The following is a 16175-nucleotide window of genomic DNA, read 5'->3' as shown; positions in this document are numbered from 1 at the left end:
CAGATTGCAGCAGGGATCAAAATCGCAGCCAATATGCTCCCCTAAAAATAGTCAGGGTAATCTGTTTTTTCTCAGAAATTAAGTCATTACGCGTATACCAAATCATCCATATAGGAGCAGTAGCCCCTACAAAAGTCAATACTATATCTTTCTGTTTTTTGCCGGTTAGTAGGAGAACTATCCCCTCCTGTTTCCTTAAAAAAAGAATTTGTTAGTAGGGGAATTATCCCCTCCTGTTTCCTTAGAAAAAAGCATTTGTTAGTAGAATTTTAGCTATGGACATTGGATGTTAGCATATTCTTTAATTTCCTTTTTAGAATGCTGCTAAAGCTAAACAACTGTTCTAGATGTTAACTGTAATAAGATCTCTGACAAATGTATCATATTGCTTCAAAAGACTTCCATCTCTATTGGATCTCTGAACTCATGTTCAAAATTCAGTTTCATTTTCATTTCGGTTGAAAACTTGGAATATTTTTCCAAGTAGGAAAGAAGAAATGGATACTGCCGCTGCCTTGCCACCCTGGAAACGGAGACCAAAATTTCTGTTAAACCAACAGCATAGTAGTCACTAATCGTGAGTGATATAATGCACGAACATTGGGATTCAATAGCATGAAAATCAAGTAAGAAGAGCATGACATTTTCCTATGGATAAATTGCAGTGAATTCGGTACCAAAATTCAGTCGAACACCCGGCAGCACAGCAACTGCGATAGCAGTTATCGTCCGCTCCTTGGATCCTGGACCACCATGCACGAGCGTGCGCAGCCGTGAATCATCTGCACCCGAGTGGCGGACGCCTGCCTTGTCGCCGTAACGGCATGCATGATCCAAGCTTCCCAATGGCCGGCACGCCGCGCAAGAGGGGGAACGGCGAAAAGAGGCTGCGTCTTGTGATCTTGATTCCCGGGAGTCATGGTGATCCCGGCCGTGAGAGCCCGATTCACGGCGGCGGGCGGCGGCGGCTGTTCTTCCGGCGATGTCAGCGGTGTCGCGCGGGCGCGGCCATGGCGCGGCAGTACGGTTCGTCTCGTCTGCTTCAAATCGCGGTCGAGGGTTGTGAATCGGACGGCCCCGGATACCTTAGGAGTGGACGGTAAATGAAATACCGTCCACCCGGTCGGTAGACTAAATACAGTCCACCCCCGGTCCCGGCGTCCAGCCGCCATGGACACTCGCCGGGGACTTGGGAGGGGGCGAGGAAAGCGGTGGAAGCAGTAGCAGCGCCTGCCTGCAAAGACGAGAGCGCATTCCGCCGCCGCCGGCTGCAGCGCCAACCGCCGCGCCGCGCGAGAAGCGCCGCTCGGCCGTGCGCCAGGCACGCTGCGCGCCTGTGCATCTGCATCGTGGTGCGCATGGTCAAGCCGAAGGTGGTGGCACCTGGCGCGGCCGTGGAGCTGGCGGACGTTGGGAGGCCGCCGGCCTGCGTTGTGTGGAGGGGCCCGTCGTCGCTGGTGCGCCGCGGCCAGCAGCCACCAGGTAAGGTAGGTGTCGACTCCGAACGCGGCGCGGCTGGGGGAGGGGAAGCCTCTTTGCGAACTCCCATGCGAAAATCATGAAATGAAATATTGTGTCAATGTGCCGACTCCGTCGTGATCTTTTGTGTTCTTGATCAACTGGTATCGTGAATGAATACGTCATCGATCAAGAACCCGGTGCATCACGACCGGAGTAAACACATTGAAACTAGATTTCATTTCAAGCAGGACCGACACGCATGAACACGAGTAACATCTATCTGAAGCTTTGGGCTATGAAACGGCTCCATCTTTGTTGCATTCGATCGGGTTTGAAGGAGTTAAGTACACAGGACGTGCCCAAAAATAGCCTCTGGACCTGAACATGCGCACAACCAATGCAAGAGAGCCGCTGGACTAAACTAAACTTAGCTAAAGATCAGATGATCCATGGCGGGCAGGCGCTAGTCTGATGGAGGGATTCTTCCGATTGACTCACGGAAGCAACACGATCGCAATGTGCAGGTGATGTGGTTGATTGGTTTCTGCCAAACCCAAATGTGGCAACCAACGGGGCCAGTCAGCTTTCGGTTGTCGCGAGGGTGAACGCGGCGATCATGCACAGAGTGCTGATCATTGTTGAATGCAACGAAAAATTTCAGGAGACTCAAACATTGTGATTTGTCAGCTGAAACCAACTGAAGATGCACGTATTCTGGGGACAGGGCAGCCACCTGCTCGCCGTCGATCGTCGCCGTGATGGCATGGCCCCTGGCCGGCGCGCCGCGCTTCAGGGCTAACTAACGGCGAAGAGTACCCGCGTCTCGAGCGTGATGCCGAGAGATGAGTTCCAGCGCGCAGAGCTTGATTCGCGGCGGCGGTCTTCCTCGTCGGCGATGCCAGCTGCGTGCGGCCACGGCGGCGGTCTACTATTTTTGACTTTTTCTGGACTGTAAAAAAATAAAAATAGCGAAGGATTGGAAGTCTCTCACGGAACAACCCAGTTCTGATTACTAACTGATGCGAATCCGCTAGGTTTTGTTCCTGATCTTTCGATGAGAGGTGTGGGATAACTCGATTGATGGAGGAGACGACGTTCACGGCCCGACTACAGCCTTCCATGGATGTTGCGCCTTAGCAACCGATACACCACCTCCTATGGTTGCCGCGATCTTGTGGAGCACGATACCCGGCCACTAGGGCACTCGTCCTGCAAGTAATCGAAGAACCAAAAATAAGTAGAACAAGTACTGAAATTACGATATGTAATTGAAGGTCTCAAACCGAATCTCAATTATGGTGGGTTCCGAAAATAAGTGGACGGGCGGCTGGATCAGCACGCGCGTCTACAAGGAAGTAGCAAAAGCTAAACTTGTATTTAACAAAACCCGCGTGTTCTTGACGGCGGCTAAATATTATAAAGAAGTAGGAGAACGACCACAAGGGTGCTGGGGTCGTGTTCCAACCCTAAGACGCATCCGACTTGGACTCAACTTGATACACGGCCCGTTGGGCCAAAATTAGGGTGACGTAGCACCGTGGCTGAAAAGGACTCTGTAGTAAATCGAGAATTGCGGTTGACTCCGAATAGATATGGAAGTGATTCTGGATCCGTTGGAAAGTAGATTTGATAAGCTTTTCAGGAAGTACTTGAACGACAAAAACGGAGTCCGGATGAAATCGTGGCGGCCATCACAAGTCGTGCCTGTCCTGCAGTCCGAATCCAGCCTGCGCGATGCCTCTTCCCTTTTGATCCAATCCATTGTTTCTGAGTAAAATAAGAGTGCATGTATCTCCATTGTCTAAATATGATGAACCTGAGCTTAAAAGTAAACTTACTTAATGGGTAAGCCGACGAGTACAAGCGCGAGTAATAGAACTAAGAGATATTATTAAAATAGATACTGATATAGGTGTGGATATATCGTTGATGATAATAGGCTCGTCCTCTCAAGATCTTGGCGGACAAGCTTCAGATGCCGGAGCCCCACGCCCAGGAATCCGCAGCTGGATGGAGACGACGACCGCCACCGCGATACCATTGACCGATGACCTGGAATCGCTGGTCGACCGACCGCGACCGGGAAAAAAAAATCGCTGATGCATGCATTTACCTGCAGCCTGCAGTTTGTTTTAATTTCTTGCGTGTATGACATTAGCCAAATCATTTATCTCGGTGTGTGTTTGATGGACAAAATTTGCCACCTATATCTTCTGACTGACTGATGGTTCAATGAAACAATTTAAAAGGATCCAAAAAAAGATGATTTATCTGCAATGATATATAGTAGAACCAGAATTTAAATTTTATTTGCTATCAATTTGAAATATGTCACATCACATTGAGTGAAGTTGGTGCGTAGTCGGAGTAAGTGTAGTTGTTATTTTTTTATTTTTCTTGGTCGATGTTTTTCTCTTTCCGTCTAATATAAATTCGGCAAAGCTATTGCTATCCTTTCGAAAAAAACCAGAACTCAACTTCCCTGAACATACATTCATCTCATATCTCTATCCTTCAAAGCAACCAACATGACAGCTGATATATATAATTAGAGTAAATTGCACTCACCATACAACAATTTGTATGGTTGTATCACTTTGGTCCAACAAATTGCAAAACATGTAAATGGGTACATGAACTTATCAAACATGTGCATGTACGGTCATATACTCATACGTGCACCACCAAGCGTATTTTTTCTATGTTAATATAACTTAGGTGACAAGTACTGATTTTGAGGATACGGAGGACAAAAGGCAAATTTATCAAACACAGATTTCACATGGATCAATATCAAGACACCATACAAAAATTTATGTGACATGTATCATCATGTGGTGCATGATAGGGACTAGAACATTATATCCTTGTAGCTTCCTTAAAAACACTTTCTAAATTCAATTATTACATGGAGTGTCATGGAAACATCATGTCAGAGTATGCTAGCTCATCGTTCCAAGCAAAGTCCAATCCAGTTTGCCACAAACCAAACCAAACTAGTCTACGTACTATACTGCATACATCTGCAGCCTTAGAGAACCATAAAAATATAGAAATTTAGTGAGATTGTGTTAATTATTATGGATGGTATTGCTAGAAAAATACACTTAGCGGCGTACATATGACCGGACATGCATAAGTTTGACAAGTTCAAATATTCATTTGCATGTTTTGCAACTTGGTGGATTAAAGTGATACAAATGTACAAGTTGTTGTATGGTGGATGCAATTTACTCATATAATTAATAACAAATTTGACCAAAAGTTTACAAAATCACTTCCAGGAAAGAAAGTCAAAAACCAAAAGGAATACATGGATCAAACAGCAGACTGTCGATGTGTTAGCTTGCCCTGAAGATAGCCACCATATCACTGCAATATACTTTGTGGCGGCAGTGAGAAACTATGATTATCTTTTCTCAGCACAGAAAAATATGCTGGATCCATATCAAAGAGCATAAAAGCTTGGCGTTAACTAGTCATCTAAATATCTGATGGCTGGCTGTGCTCTGAAGAAAAGGGGTGCACTCCACAAAAGATGCAGACCAGCCTGTACTACACTGCGTTCTCTTATTTAGACTATAATTGTAGATGAAACTGGATACACAGAGAATGGAAAATTCCGGCTTGCAAGTGTATGTGCAACTACTAGTTTCTGAATAAGCTGAAATGCACAAAAAAGAACCCTGTGTCAGACAGCATGCTAGTTAAATAGCTCATGACTCGTTGCTTGCTACATGAGGAACCGAGGTATAGGAGCAGAGACAATTGAAATCAATGACATCGATCGATGAACTGGTGTTTATGTCCTAATTGAGAAATTGGAGTACACGAGATATCTCATCTGCTCTTCGGAATCACCTCAAACTTTTGCCTTGGGACAGCACAGAGCAGAATGTAGCTATGGGGACGTAAATGAATGTAGAATGACTGGGCTGTCGTCAGACCAGATTCAGTGCTTGAAATCGGAGTAGTACAGGATGGATAAGTATGTTGATTATCCAGAAGTTCACTGTTCTCCGGACCCTCTGCATTATGATAGTCTGTAAAAGAAAAGGAGAGAACAACACATCAGACCCAACTCAATACTGCCACAAGCATACATGTTTCACATAAGAAATAGGAACTGTGCTGCAGCACAACCTGGCACAAGATGCTCCATGTCAATTGCAGGATCAAAATGAAACAGATGAACAGAAAAGGCGCTGGGAAGAGCTCTAATCATGGCCTACCTCTCTATATTAGAAACGAATTGCATGCACCTGAACTCCTCCAGTGAATCGCGACACTTATCGATTCGGACGAGACGTGCGTGGCAATTCATAAATCCCAGCTCCTCCGCTGCTTCGGCACCGGCGCCAGAGGAGCTGCGGCTGGCGGACCTCGACTGGATCGGCGACCTCGGCGCGGGCGGCTTCGCCAGGGTCAGCAAGGCGTGCCACCGCCACATCGGCGCGGTGTTCGCGCTCAAGATGTCGTTCGACGCTGACCCCGACATGGAGGACGAGGCCAAGGTGCTCAGCCGCGCCGCCGGGTCGCCGCACGTCATCGACTGTCACGCCATGCTCCGCGGACCCGCCGGCGAGCCCGCCTACGCGCTCGAGTTCATGGACGCCGGCTCGCTCCGCCGTATCCTCTGCCGCCGTCGGGGGAGACGGTTCCTGGAGCCGGCGCTCACCGAGGCTCTGCGTCGTGGGACTAGCCCAGCTCCACTCCCGTGGGCCGTGGCGTAGCGCACCTCGACGTCAAGCCTATCAAACTCCTCGCCAACTCCCGCGGCGGGCGGCGGCGGCCCGGCCGAAAGATCCGCAATAGGGCCCGTTGAAACTTTGCAGAAAGGCCCCTAATTTGGATCGTGATTAATAATCGCGATCCGAATATATGCAAAATACCCCTAAATTGGCGCATCCGATTATTTGCATATAACCCCCTTTTTGGGGTTAAATATTTACAAATAGCACCCTAGTCGCGATTTATAAATAGCTCTGCCTCCTGCCCGTCCGGCTCTCGCCGAGGCGGCCGCGCACTGCGTCGTGGGGCTGGCCCAGCTCCACTCCCGTGGCGTCACGCACCTCGACGTCAAGCCGGACAACCTCCTCGCCAACTCCCGCGGCGAGATCAAGATCAGCGACTTCAACTCGTCCAGGATCCTCTACGGCAGCGCCTACTTCGGCCCCGAGCGGTTCCCGCCGAAAGCCCACGCCGGGCCGCGCGGCGCCATGGCCGCCGATGTCTGGGGCCTCGGGGGTCACCGTCCTGGAGCTCTTCTTGGGCCGCTTCGCCGTCGTGCCGGATGTCGAGAAGGCATCTGCTGCGGAGCTGGAGCTGGCAATCTGCCACGGGGAGCTTCTGCGCGTGCCGGAAGAAGCAGAGGCGTCGGAGGAGCTGCGCGGGTTCGTGACCGCGTGCCCGCAGAGGGAGCCGACGCGGCGCGCCGCGCGCCACGGTGCCGCAGCTGCTCGGGCACCCGTTCCTCACTCGCCGCGACGTCGAGGCGTCAAGGCGCGCGCTGCGGGAGCTCATCGTCGACACTCTGTAGCGGCGGAAGCAGAGAATCTGTGTAATAGGATTACTGAGATTAATTGTGTTATTATTTCGCTGTGATTGATTGCAGTTTCGAGTTCGATTAACATTAACTGTGTTATTCATCCAATTGGATGGTAAAGTTTTCCAGCAACATCTAACAATCTTAGAGAGAGGGTGATAGCTTTGGAGGAGTTTATTATAAGCCCTACCAACAAACCTTTAGTAAGTCTTTTTTTATCAAACATGAAGGTTTATATAAGACTTATGCTTATAAGCCTAGTAAGCCCATAGACCCGTCCAAAGCCTAGAAATATGGGGTTTATTTTCTATGAACCATACCAAAATATCCACACTTTCCTCCCACCACGCTTATCTCCCTCACCTACAAGAGCATTAATAGGTAGAAAGGTCATTATCAATTATAGAGGTTTTTATAAACCGCTACAACCAAACAGCACTTTTAAGCTCATAATAAGTCCCTCCACATGAGGGAACTTATAGGGTTATAATAAATCCCTCCAAATCCAAAGCCCCATTAGATTCCCCTTAGATTTTAGTACTTGCCAAGGTTTGAGTTTTTACATGGCAAGCATACCCTCCGACGCTTCATTCTACCACTAATCCAAACAAATGCCTCGTCTTTTACACAGTATAAGTGGCAGGAGTGCATAAGTACATTCAATTTTGTAAAGTGCCACTCGAGGTTCAGACCGAACCCTTTGGTATTAACAACGCCTGTCCTTTAGTGAACCATGAGAATGTTGAAAAGCTAGACGAAACATGGTTCAGACAAAAACTTGCAGCAGAGACAACGATAATTGAGCATAATTGACCAGACCACACCATCGCTGGAGTAAGCTAACTTAGAATCTTGCAATTCAGTATGCCAGTCCACATGAACACATGCTGCTTCACTGAAGATTGAAATGGTGCAGCATCTCTCTTCCACGAATTTGATTCAGAATCCTGCAATTTTCCAGGAAACTTGTTCACATCCACACATACTTCTTCTCCCAACTTACATACTTCTGATTTCTCTCTTCCACAAATCAGAATCAGGATGCAATGCTTTCTACAGAGCAGAGTGACCGAACCCTCTTGTCAGACTCATCCTCGGTCTTCAATTGAGCAACGCTGCTACCTGTTCTGATGTGTCCAGTAGCAGGGACGGATTGCTAGTCGTCAATTTGAGCACTAGTCGCTTCCTTATCGAACATTCAGTGACAACTGCGATTCTCAACTCTGATGGCGGATTTGAGCACCTGTTCTCCGTATCGGCTCTGCCTCCTGCTCCCCCGTTTCGGCCGGCCCATACATACCATACCATGCGCGCTATTGCTTACCTAGATTAGCTAGATTGTATGCTTATTTCAGTCGAAGCTAACTTGAACTAGTATTTGTTCATATTAACTTCATGTTAGTGCATGGCAGGGTGGGGAGGAAGGCCAAGAAGAGGGGTGCGTGCGTATTTTAAATTTCTAAATTTCATCCTGATGGTTCCAGAACCACGGATCTCGGATCATGATTCAGAAATTCACATTTCCAAACTCCAGTCACCACCAAATCACCTTCAACGGACAGGATACTAATTCCGTGTGCAACCAGGAGTTTTGGTTTCGAATAATCTCAAAATTGCCTCGAGTGGCGCCATGGGTGGGTGGGGGCGCGCGCGCTGCTCGTCGGGCGTGCTCCAACGGCTCCTTCCGCTTTCCCTCTCCCCAACCTGACATCCCAGCGAGTGGCGGAGCAGAAGAGAGCACCCAGCAAAGCAAACGGAGCCGAGCCCAAGCCATCGCCACCGCAGACCACACCCAAGCGAAGCAGCGGAGTGACAGCGGCGTGCCCTCCCTCCCTCCAACCGGGCCCGACTCCCGACCCGCGAGGCAATGCCGCGTGCGGCGCCGAGCCCGGTGGATCCCCCGCTGCCCTCCCACCAGCACCAGGCGCTCTTCGCCGCCGTCCGGTCCGGCGACGCGGCCACCGTCCGCGCGCTCCTTGTCGACGCCGAGGCGTCGGGCGCTTCCCTGCCCGCGCTCGCCGGGGAGGCCGCGACGTACGTGGCTGCGGGGGCCGAGCGGGAGGAGGTCGTGCGCCTCATCCTCTCCCTCTACGAATTCAAAGCCGCTGCCGTCAGCGCGCGACTGGACCTCGACACCTTCCACCTCGTCGCCATGCGGGGCTGGGTAGGTGAGGTCCCCCTTCGCTCCTGAGATGCTCGTGGGGCTAGGAACTTGTAACAAGTGATTGAACAATACAGTGTGCATGTCACGTTTCTCTTGGTTGGTATCGTTGCAGGTGATAGATAGAGACTGAACATGCGGCGACGTGTGAAGAATGAAGATACGATGCCACGCCGATGGACTGAGAGCGGTGAAGGGTGGATCAAGACTTGCGTTCGAGGGATTTGAGATCGTGCGGTGTATGTCTACTGTACCTGACGACACAGCGAGAGAACGTTGGTGGACGGTTTCTTGGTTAAGCCACAAAACCAAGATCCCGGACGTTCGTTGCGGCGGACGTGGCCGAAGACGGGGACAATTGTCGATCGCGAGAAGATTCCGGATCGTCGTGCGGCGAGATCACGGGACGCCATGGTGCTAGATGGAAGGATCGCGGACATCGAGATTGTTTGCCGTGGAGGATGATATTGCGTGATACGCGCCAATTACGTTAATTTGATTTACGTAATGGCAAATTTGTAATTTAGATAGTGCCACCCTATGAGTTATAAATATGTGGCACCTAGGATTGAGGGGCATGCGTCTTAGGGTTTTTGGTGTTTGCTACAGTAGCCACCGTGAACAGTCCGTCGTGAATAGTACCGCCGTGAACAGTCCCGCGCTACAGTAGCCGCCTCCCTGAAGCTCTTCTGGCGTGCACTCCTCTCTCCAGTCTAGCCTAGGGTTTAATTCCTAGTGAGGGATTTTTGTTGATCTCTCTAATAAGAGAGGGAGGACGATCGGGCGGAGACTAGATGCAATTTTGTAAGAACAAGTACTTGGTTTAATCTTTAAGTATTGTTCCTCGTTTCATTGCATCGTGCTTATTTGTTTTTCGTCAGGTTTATCGTCGGTTTCGATCTAGATTTTCTTGATCCGCATTTTATACTTGATTGTCTTGCATAATATTTTGGGAATAGGTTTCTAGCGATCCTGTGAATCTATGTTTCGAGTTTCCTCGTGTTTGGATCTAATTTGCTAAAGTTCTTGAAATTGGGGAGTTTGATCTGTTTGCTTCCGTGCGAAATTATTTTAAGTTGCTCCCATTCACCCCTCTCTAGTCGCATTTTCCGGTCCTACAGCTCCCCCGCTCTGCCCTGTTCATTTTAATTCTGCTCGAATGCTCGAATCTTGTGAGCTAAGAGTGATAGATGAGCACCGTACCATCCCACTGCATTATCTGGGCTGGAGCCTGGAGGGAGAGGGAGGTCCTGAGGATTCACCCCCTTCTGCTCGATTAAACTAATCCGACGCTCCATTTAGGCATTTTATTTATTCGGGCATTCGGCTGCCTGTATGGGGAAAACTCTTGTCCATATCGGAATAGTTGGAACACTCGAAAGCGCCTGTTGCGCCCGCATCTACCTAGATCCTTGAGTCCTAATTTTCCAAACTAGGCTTAACTGCTTCGAGGATTTGAGATGCCACGTAATGGAAAGGGTGACGGTGGAGCTAGAATTCTTCTTGACTATGCAAATATGAATGCTCCATCTTGATACACATCTGTTCTCTTCAGGTAAACCACCTTCCTTTGACGGAACAGATTATGCCGCGTGGAAGCATAAGATGAAGATTTACTTGACAGCTATCCATCCCTCCGTTTGGTGGATTGTTGAAACAGGTTATGCCGTCAAGGGTGCTGGCAGCCGAACTACCAAAGAAGAACAAAATGAACACAAGAACGCTCTAGCTGCAAGTGCCATTCTTAGTGCATTGAGTCCAAATGAGCGTGACAAGGTATATGGGCTTGAAAGTGCCAAGGAGATATGGGATACACTCCAATTGGCTCATCAAGGCACCCCATGTGTTCGAAAGTTACAAATTGAGCTATTGATGGGAAAATTGTAAAGGTTCTTCATGGAGGAAAGTGAGACACCAAAGAAAATGTATAACCGGCTAATCCTCATTGTGAATGAGATCAAGGAGCTTGGAAGCGAGGAAATGACGGACAAGTTTGTTGTCAGAAGAATGCTACGAGCCATCACTCCAAGATATCCCATATTGGCCACCAGTATTCGTTGGCAAGATGACTTTGCAAAGCTCACACCTTATGATGTGCTTGGAAGAATTCAGGACCTCATCAACCAAAGCTCAAGCTCAAAGAAGAAATGCCTCACTCCAAAGCCAAGAAAAGAAGCTAAAGAAAGCTCCAGTGAAGAAGAAAGTGAAGATCAGCAAGAAGAGGATGACATGGAACTCTTTAGCAAGAGATTAAACGAGATTTTCAAGATGCAAGGAAAATCAAAGAAAAGGCACTCCAAAAGACCATGCTATAAGTGTGGTGAGACCGGCCATTTCATGTTCAATTGTCCAAACAAGAAGAACAAGGACTATGATGAGAAAACGGAGGAGAATCATAACAAGAAGAAGAACAAGAACAAGAGTCATAAGAAGAGCCAAAAGGTCCAAGTTAATATTGGTAAAGAGTGGGACTCAAATGACTCTAGCACCGACTCCGACGATGAAGATGTTCTTACTCGTCCTATGGCAGAAGGGCGCAAGATATCATCCACTTCCAAATCTCGTAATGTAGATGAACATGGTAAGAGCGATAGCGATAGAGACGATGACCTGCTAGATGATGCTAATGAAATAACCTCGCCTAGCATGTGTGACTTGCTTGAGACAATAGAAAGGAAAGAGGAGAGTGTCAAGAAGCAAGAAGACTTGCTCATCTTTGAAAAAAGAGAGAAATCTTGAACTCGATAAGATCCTAGGTAAAGAGAATGAAAAAAACACACGAAAAGTTGGCTAACAAGCTTGGTTAGCCAAAACTTCAATTACTAATCTTTTCTCATGGCAAACGGTCTGTAATAAAGTAGATAATGCTGTCATGGTAAAATGTTTACTAAGATGCATAGAGCGGTACAGATAATTTTAGGATGAAATGTATACAGTTGAAAACGTCATAGTATATCCATCCAAAATTACAAATGTCAATGATGCATTGGGATTTTTATATATATATATGATGAGATGTAGCTCATCTATTTTTTCTGTCTACCCTTAATCATAGCATAACTTATAGATGCCTTGTTAACAGGTTACTGGAGCTTTCAGTCTGGGACACTTCCAACTAAGGATGAGAATGTGAATACGGATATCCGATATCCGTATCCACCTAAACATCAATACGGATATCCGTATCCGTATTCGAATTTAACGTGACAGTAAAGTGGATACATCTGTATTGTGAGCACACTGCGCTTGGAATGGCTGCTGTGGAAGGTAAAAGTCCAGACGGAGTAGTGAAAGAGTTACTTTTGGCTGATGTTTGGATCCTCAATGTGCGCAGCAAGAAGGGGAGTACAACAATCTATGTCCGTGTTTCCCTAGGATTATTTAGAGATGTTGCTATTTTATTTTTTTAGTTGCCTGTATGACGCATCAAGAGCAATGGCGTCGTTATTTCTGTTAGGCCCTCCTTTCAACTATGCAACCAATTTATGTGTTTTCTCACACCATTGAACAGTTTGCCCCCTTGTGAGCTGCTGCTTCACCACCAAAAATCAGCCTTCGACGAACACATGTGCACACGAGGACTCGCTAGCGTTATCTTTTTGCATACCATAAACTGCAAGAACAAAATAAAGGGTTTTTGCAAGTTGCAACTTCGTTTCCTGCAACAAAATATGCATCGTGCAGCTCGAATGCGCGTCGGGCGTCCGTCCAAAAGGCTCCTCTCGCTTTCTGCCCCGCTTGTTGATATCCCACGGAGAAAAAGGAATAGGAAGCAAGCAGGGGGCACCCAGCAAAGCAAAGCAAACCGAGTCCACACCACCACCACCACCAGTCCACCGCACCAATCAATCAGGCAGTGGAGCCACAGCGGCGGCAACGCCCGCCCGCGCCGGAGCCCCGATGGATCTCCCGCCGCTCTCCCACCAGGCGCTCTTCGCGGCGGTCCGATCCGCCGACGCCGCCGCCGTCCGCGCGCTCCTGGCCGACGCCGAGGCCTCGGGCACCTCCCTGGCCGCGCTCGCCGCCGCGCAGACGGACGCCGGGGAGACCGCGCTGTACGTGGCCGCGGAGGCCGGGAGCGAGGAGCTCGTCCGCATCCTCCTCCCGCTCTACGACCTCGAGGACGCCTCCGTCCGCTCCCGCCTCGATCTCGACGCCTTCCACGTCGCCGCCAAGCAGGGGCACACGGGTGAGCTGCCCCCCTGTCCCCGTCCGGTCCCTTTGGACAGTTCCGGGAGCCGATCGATGCCTCGGGTCTAGTGAATTGAGAATTACTATAAGTCAGCGCGATTGATTTGCCTTATGTGTGGTAGGGCCTTTTGGGCCTTTAGCGAGACGGCTTAATACTTGACTGATTAAGTTGATCTAGGCTAGCATTTGAGCGACCTGGTGGTTTGGACTGCAAGCTCTGGTAGTGATTGGTCGGGCTGTATGTGGATTTTCTCAAGTTTTGTAGTTGTAGCAGGTAACAAAGGGATAATTTTGCTGGTGATCCCTAATCTGCTGGCAGTTCTACCGGTTCTGGGTGTTTTATGTTGATTGATTGTCAGCTACTACTTAAAATTCAATTCTGTTGAAGCTGCTAGTCTTTAGCACTTAAGTGAGGAATTCTGTGGTCTTTTGCTCATAGCAAAAGGACTGATAATAGAGTACATATTGTTGTCATGATTAAATGTTTAGTAAGCTGCATATGTTGGTACAGATGATTTTAAGATGAAATATATACTCTTCAAATTTTCCTAGTATATTATTTCCATCCAGAACTATGAAAGTCAATGATGAACTGGAACTTTGGTATATGATGGGCCATATTCATATTAAATGTAGCCACTCTATTTCTTCCCTGTCCTAAATCGAAGCATAACTTATAGATGACTTGAAAAATGGAAACAGGGGTTGTGAAAGAGTTCTTGGGGCGGTGGCCAGAGCTTTGTTCTGTCTGCGACTCTTCCAACACCAGCCCCCTTTACTCTGCTGCTGTCAAGGACCACTTGGATGTTGTAAATGCTATACTGGACACCGATGATAGCTGCATAAGGATTGTTCGGAAAAACGGGAAGACGTCACTGCATACTGCTGCAAGAATTGGATACCATCGTATTGTCAAAGCACTTATAGAGAGGGATCCAGGTATCGTTCCCATAAGGGATAGGAAGGGACAAACTGCACTTCACATGGCTGTGAAAGGTAAAAATACAGATGTAGTGGAAGAGTTACTCATGGCTGATGTTTCCATCCTCAATGTGCGTGACAAGAAGGGAAATACAGCTTTGCACATAGCTACACGAAAATGGAGGCCTCAGGTATGGTTCTTCTCTAGGGACATATAGAAATAGTTTACTGTTTTATTTTAAGTTGACTACAGCATGCATCGAGAGCTATAGCACTGTTATTTCTGTTAGGTGTCTTTTTTCAGTATGTATCCTAAGCAGCAAAATTTTCTCAACGTGAAAAACATGTCACATGTTAGCCATTGGTGGTTTCTTAGTTGAAGAGAGCATCTAATGAAAGTGGGAACCATAAATCTTTAGAATACAAAATCATCTTATATTGAGCACTATAAAGACATTAGTTGCTGCTGCTGCTGCTGGCTTGTCTGCCACTAGTATTACTAAGTCATTGCAAAGGTTCAAGAATATATCCGGATGTTAATATCATGATATCACTATAGTGGAATTGTGGTCGACTTCTCAGTGCAATAATCTTGCAGTCCAGCCGCCCACTCCACAATGGTTCATACTTGTTTCCAAGCATGCTTTACGTTGATTGTCCAAGTTCATCTTGGCCTTACCAGTCACTATTATTTTCAGATGGTACAACTTCTGCTTAGTTATGAGTCACTTGAAGTCAATGCTATCAATAGTCAAAATGAAACAGCTATGGATTTGGCTGACAAAGTTCCGTATGGTGAGTCTAAAACAGAAATAATAGAGTGGCTGACAGAGGCTGGTGCAAAGAATGCCAGAAATGTGGGGAAAGTTGATGAGGCATCAGAACTAAGGAGAACTGTGAGTGATATCAAGCACAATGTTCAGGCGCAGCTTAGCGAGAACGCTAAGACCAACAAACGAGTGACAGGGATTCGCAAAGAATTGCAGAAACTACACCGAGAAGCTATTCAGAACACCATCAACTCAGTTACCATGGTAGCAACCCTGATTGCCTCCATTGCATTCGTTGCAATATTCAATCTGCCAGGTCAATACTTCCAGGATGTGAAAGATGGGGGAGACATCGGTGAGGCGCATATAGCCAAACTCAATGGTTTTCGTGTCTTCTGTCTTCTGAATGCCACCGCTCTTTTCATTTCCCTTGCGGTGGTTGTCGTGCAGATCACCTTGGTTGCCTGGGAAACTGGTGCCCAGAAGCAAGTCATCAAGATTGTAAATAAGCTCATGTGGGCTGCATGCCTTAGCACAGCCGCAGCTTTCATCTCACTCGCCTATGTTGTAGTTGGCCCGCAACATGCCTGGATGGCCTTCACTGCATCAGCCATTGGAGGGCCAATCATGATCGGAACCCTCCTGTTCCTAGCCTATCTGTTGTTGCGCCCACGATTCAAGTTTGGCGAAGACAGACAGCGGCGCATCAAGAGGGCTAGCGGCAGCAAATCTTTCTCCTGGTCACTCCATGATGGTTTTTCAGATCTGGAAGCCTTCTCTGATCATGAGAAGAAAATCTATGCCCTGTAGGGAGGATTAACAGTAACTACTCTTGTTGTAGCTGCGTGTAACATTAAGAAGAGGCAATTGTGAGAATACAGATGCTCCATGTATATATTTGCTGTAGCTGTTTTAGGTCTGTGGTCAGGCACCACAGTTAGACCTTTCTCCCGAGAGACATGGCCCGTCTACTCGCGGACTTCTTGCTGATGTACAGTACCTGAGAATGTACGGAGAGCATGCCTGAGATGAATTCTGAAATTGTTGCCCCCTTGTGACCTGCCTATACATTGTGCTCAAGTTTTTTTCAATAAAAAATAGAATAGGTGTATTCTGTTTTTTACTG

General features: G+C 47.7%; 2 protein-coding genes and 1 pseudogene across 3 annotated transcripts; all 3 read left to right on the top strand.

Moving 5' to 3' along the window:
- Window positions 1-1358: 1358 nt before the first annotated feature.
- Window positions 1359-6277, top strand: LOC112898813 (annotated as a pseudogene).
- A 2596-nt stretch (window positions 6278-8873) lies between these two features.
- On the top strand, window positions 8874-9300 carry LOC112898804 (ankyrin repeat-containing protein At2g01680-like). The gene is made up of 2 exons (XM_025967105.1): window positions 8874-9170; window positions 9283-9300. Exons 1-2 carry the CDS (start codon window positions 8874-8876, stop codon window positions 9298-9300), a joined length of 315 nt encoding a protein of 104 aa, XP_025822890.1.
- A 3638-nt stretch (window positions 9301-12938) lies between these two features.
- On the top strand, window positions 12939-16115 carry LOC112891076 (ankyrin repeat-containing protein At2g01680-like). 2 transcript variants are annotated; one of them, XM_025957988.1, is made up of 4 exons: window positions 12939-13356; window positions 14061-14470; window positions 14978-15404; window positions 15500-16115. In XM_025957988.1, exons 1-4 carry the CDS (start codon window positions 13068-13070, stop codon window positions 15556-15558), a joined length of 1185 nt encoding a protein of 394 aa, XP_025813773.1. In that variant the 5' UTR covers window positions 12939-13067; the 3' UTR covers window positions 15559-16115. The 2 variants fall into 2 exon arrangements, with proteins under 2 accessions (XP_025813773.1, XP_025813766.1); XM_025957981.1 differs by having other exon boundaries at window positions 12940-13356; window positions 14978-16115.
- The last annotated feature ends 60 nt before the right edge of the window (window positions 16116-16175 follow it).

This window comes from Panicum hallii, chromosome 1 (genome assembly GCF_002211085.1).
Source record: "Panicum hallii strain FIL2 chromosome 1, PHallii_v3.1, whole genome shotgun sequence".
Lineage (NCBI taxonomy): Eukaryota > Viridiplantae > Streptophyta > Magnoliopsida > Poales > Poaceae > Panicum > Panicum hallii.
This window is presented reverse-complemented; position numbering and strand designations above follow the sequence as displayed.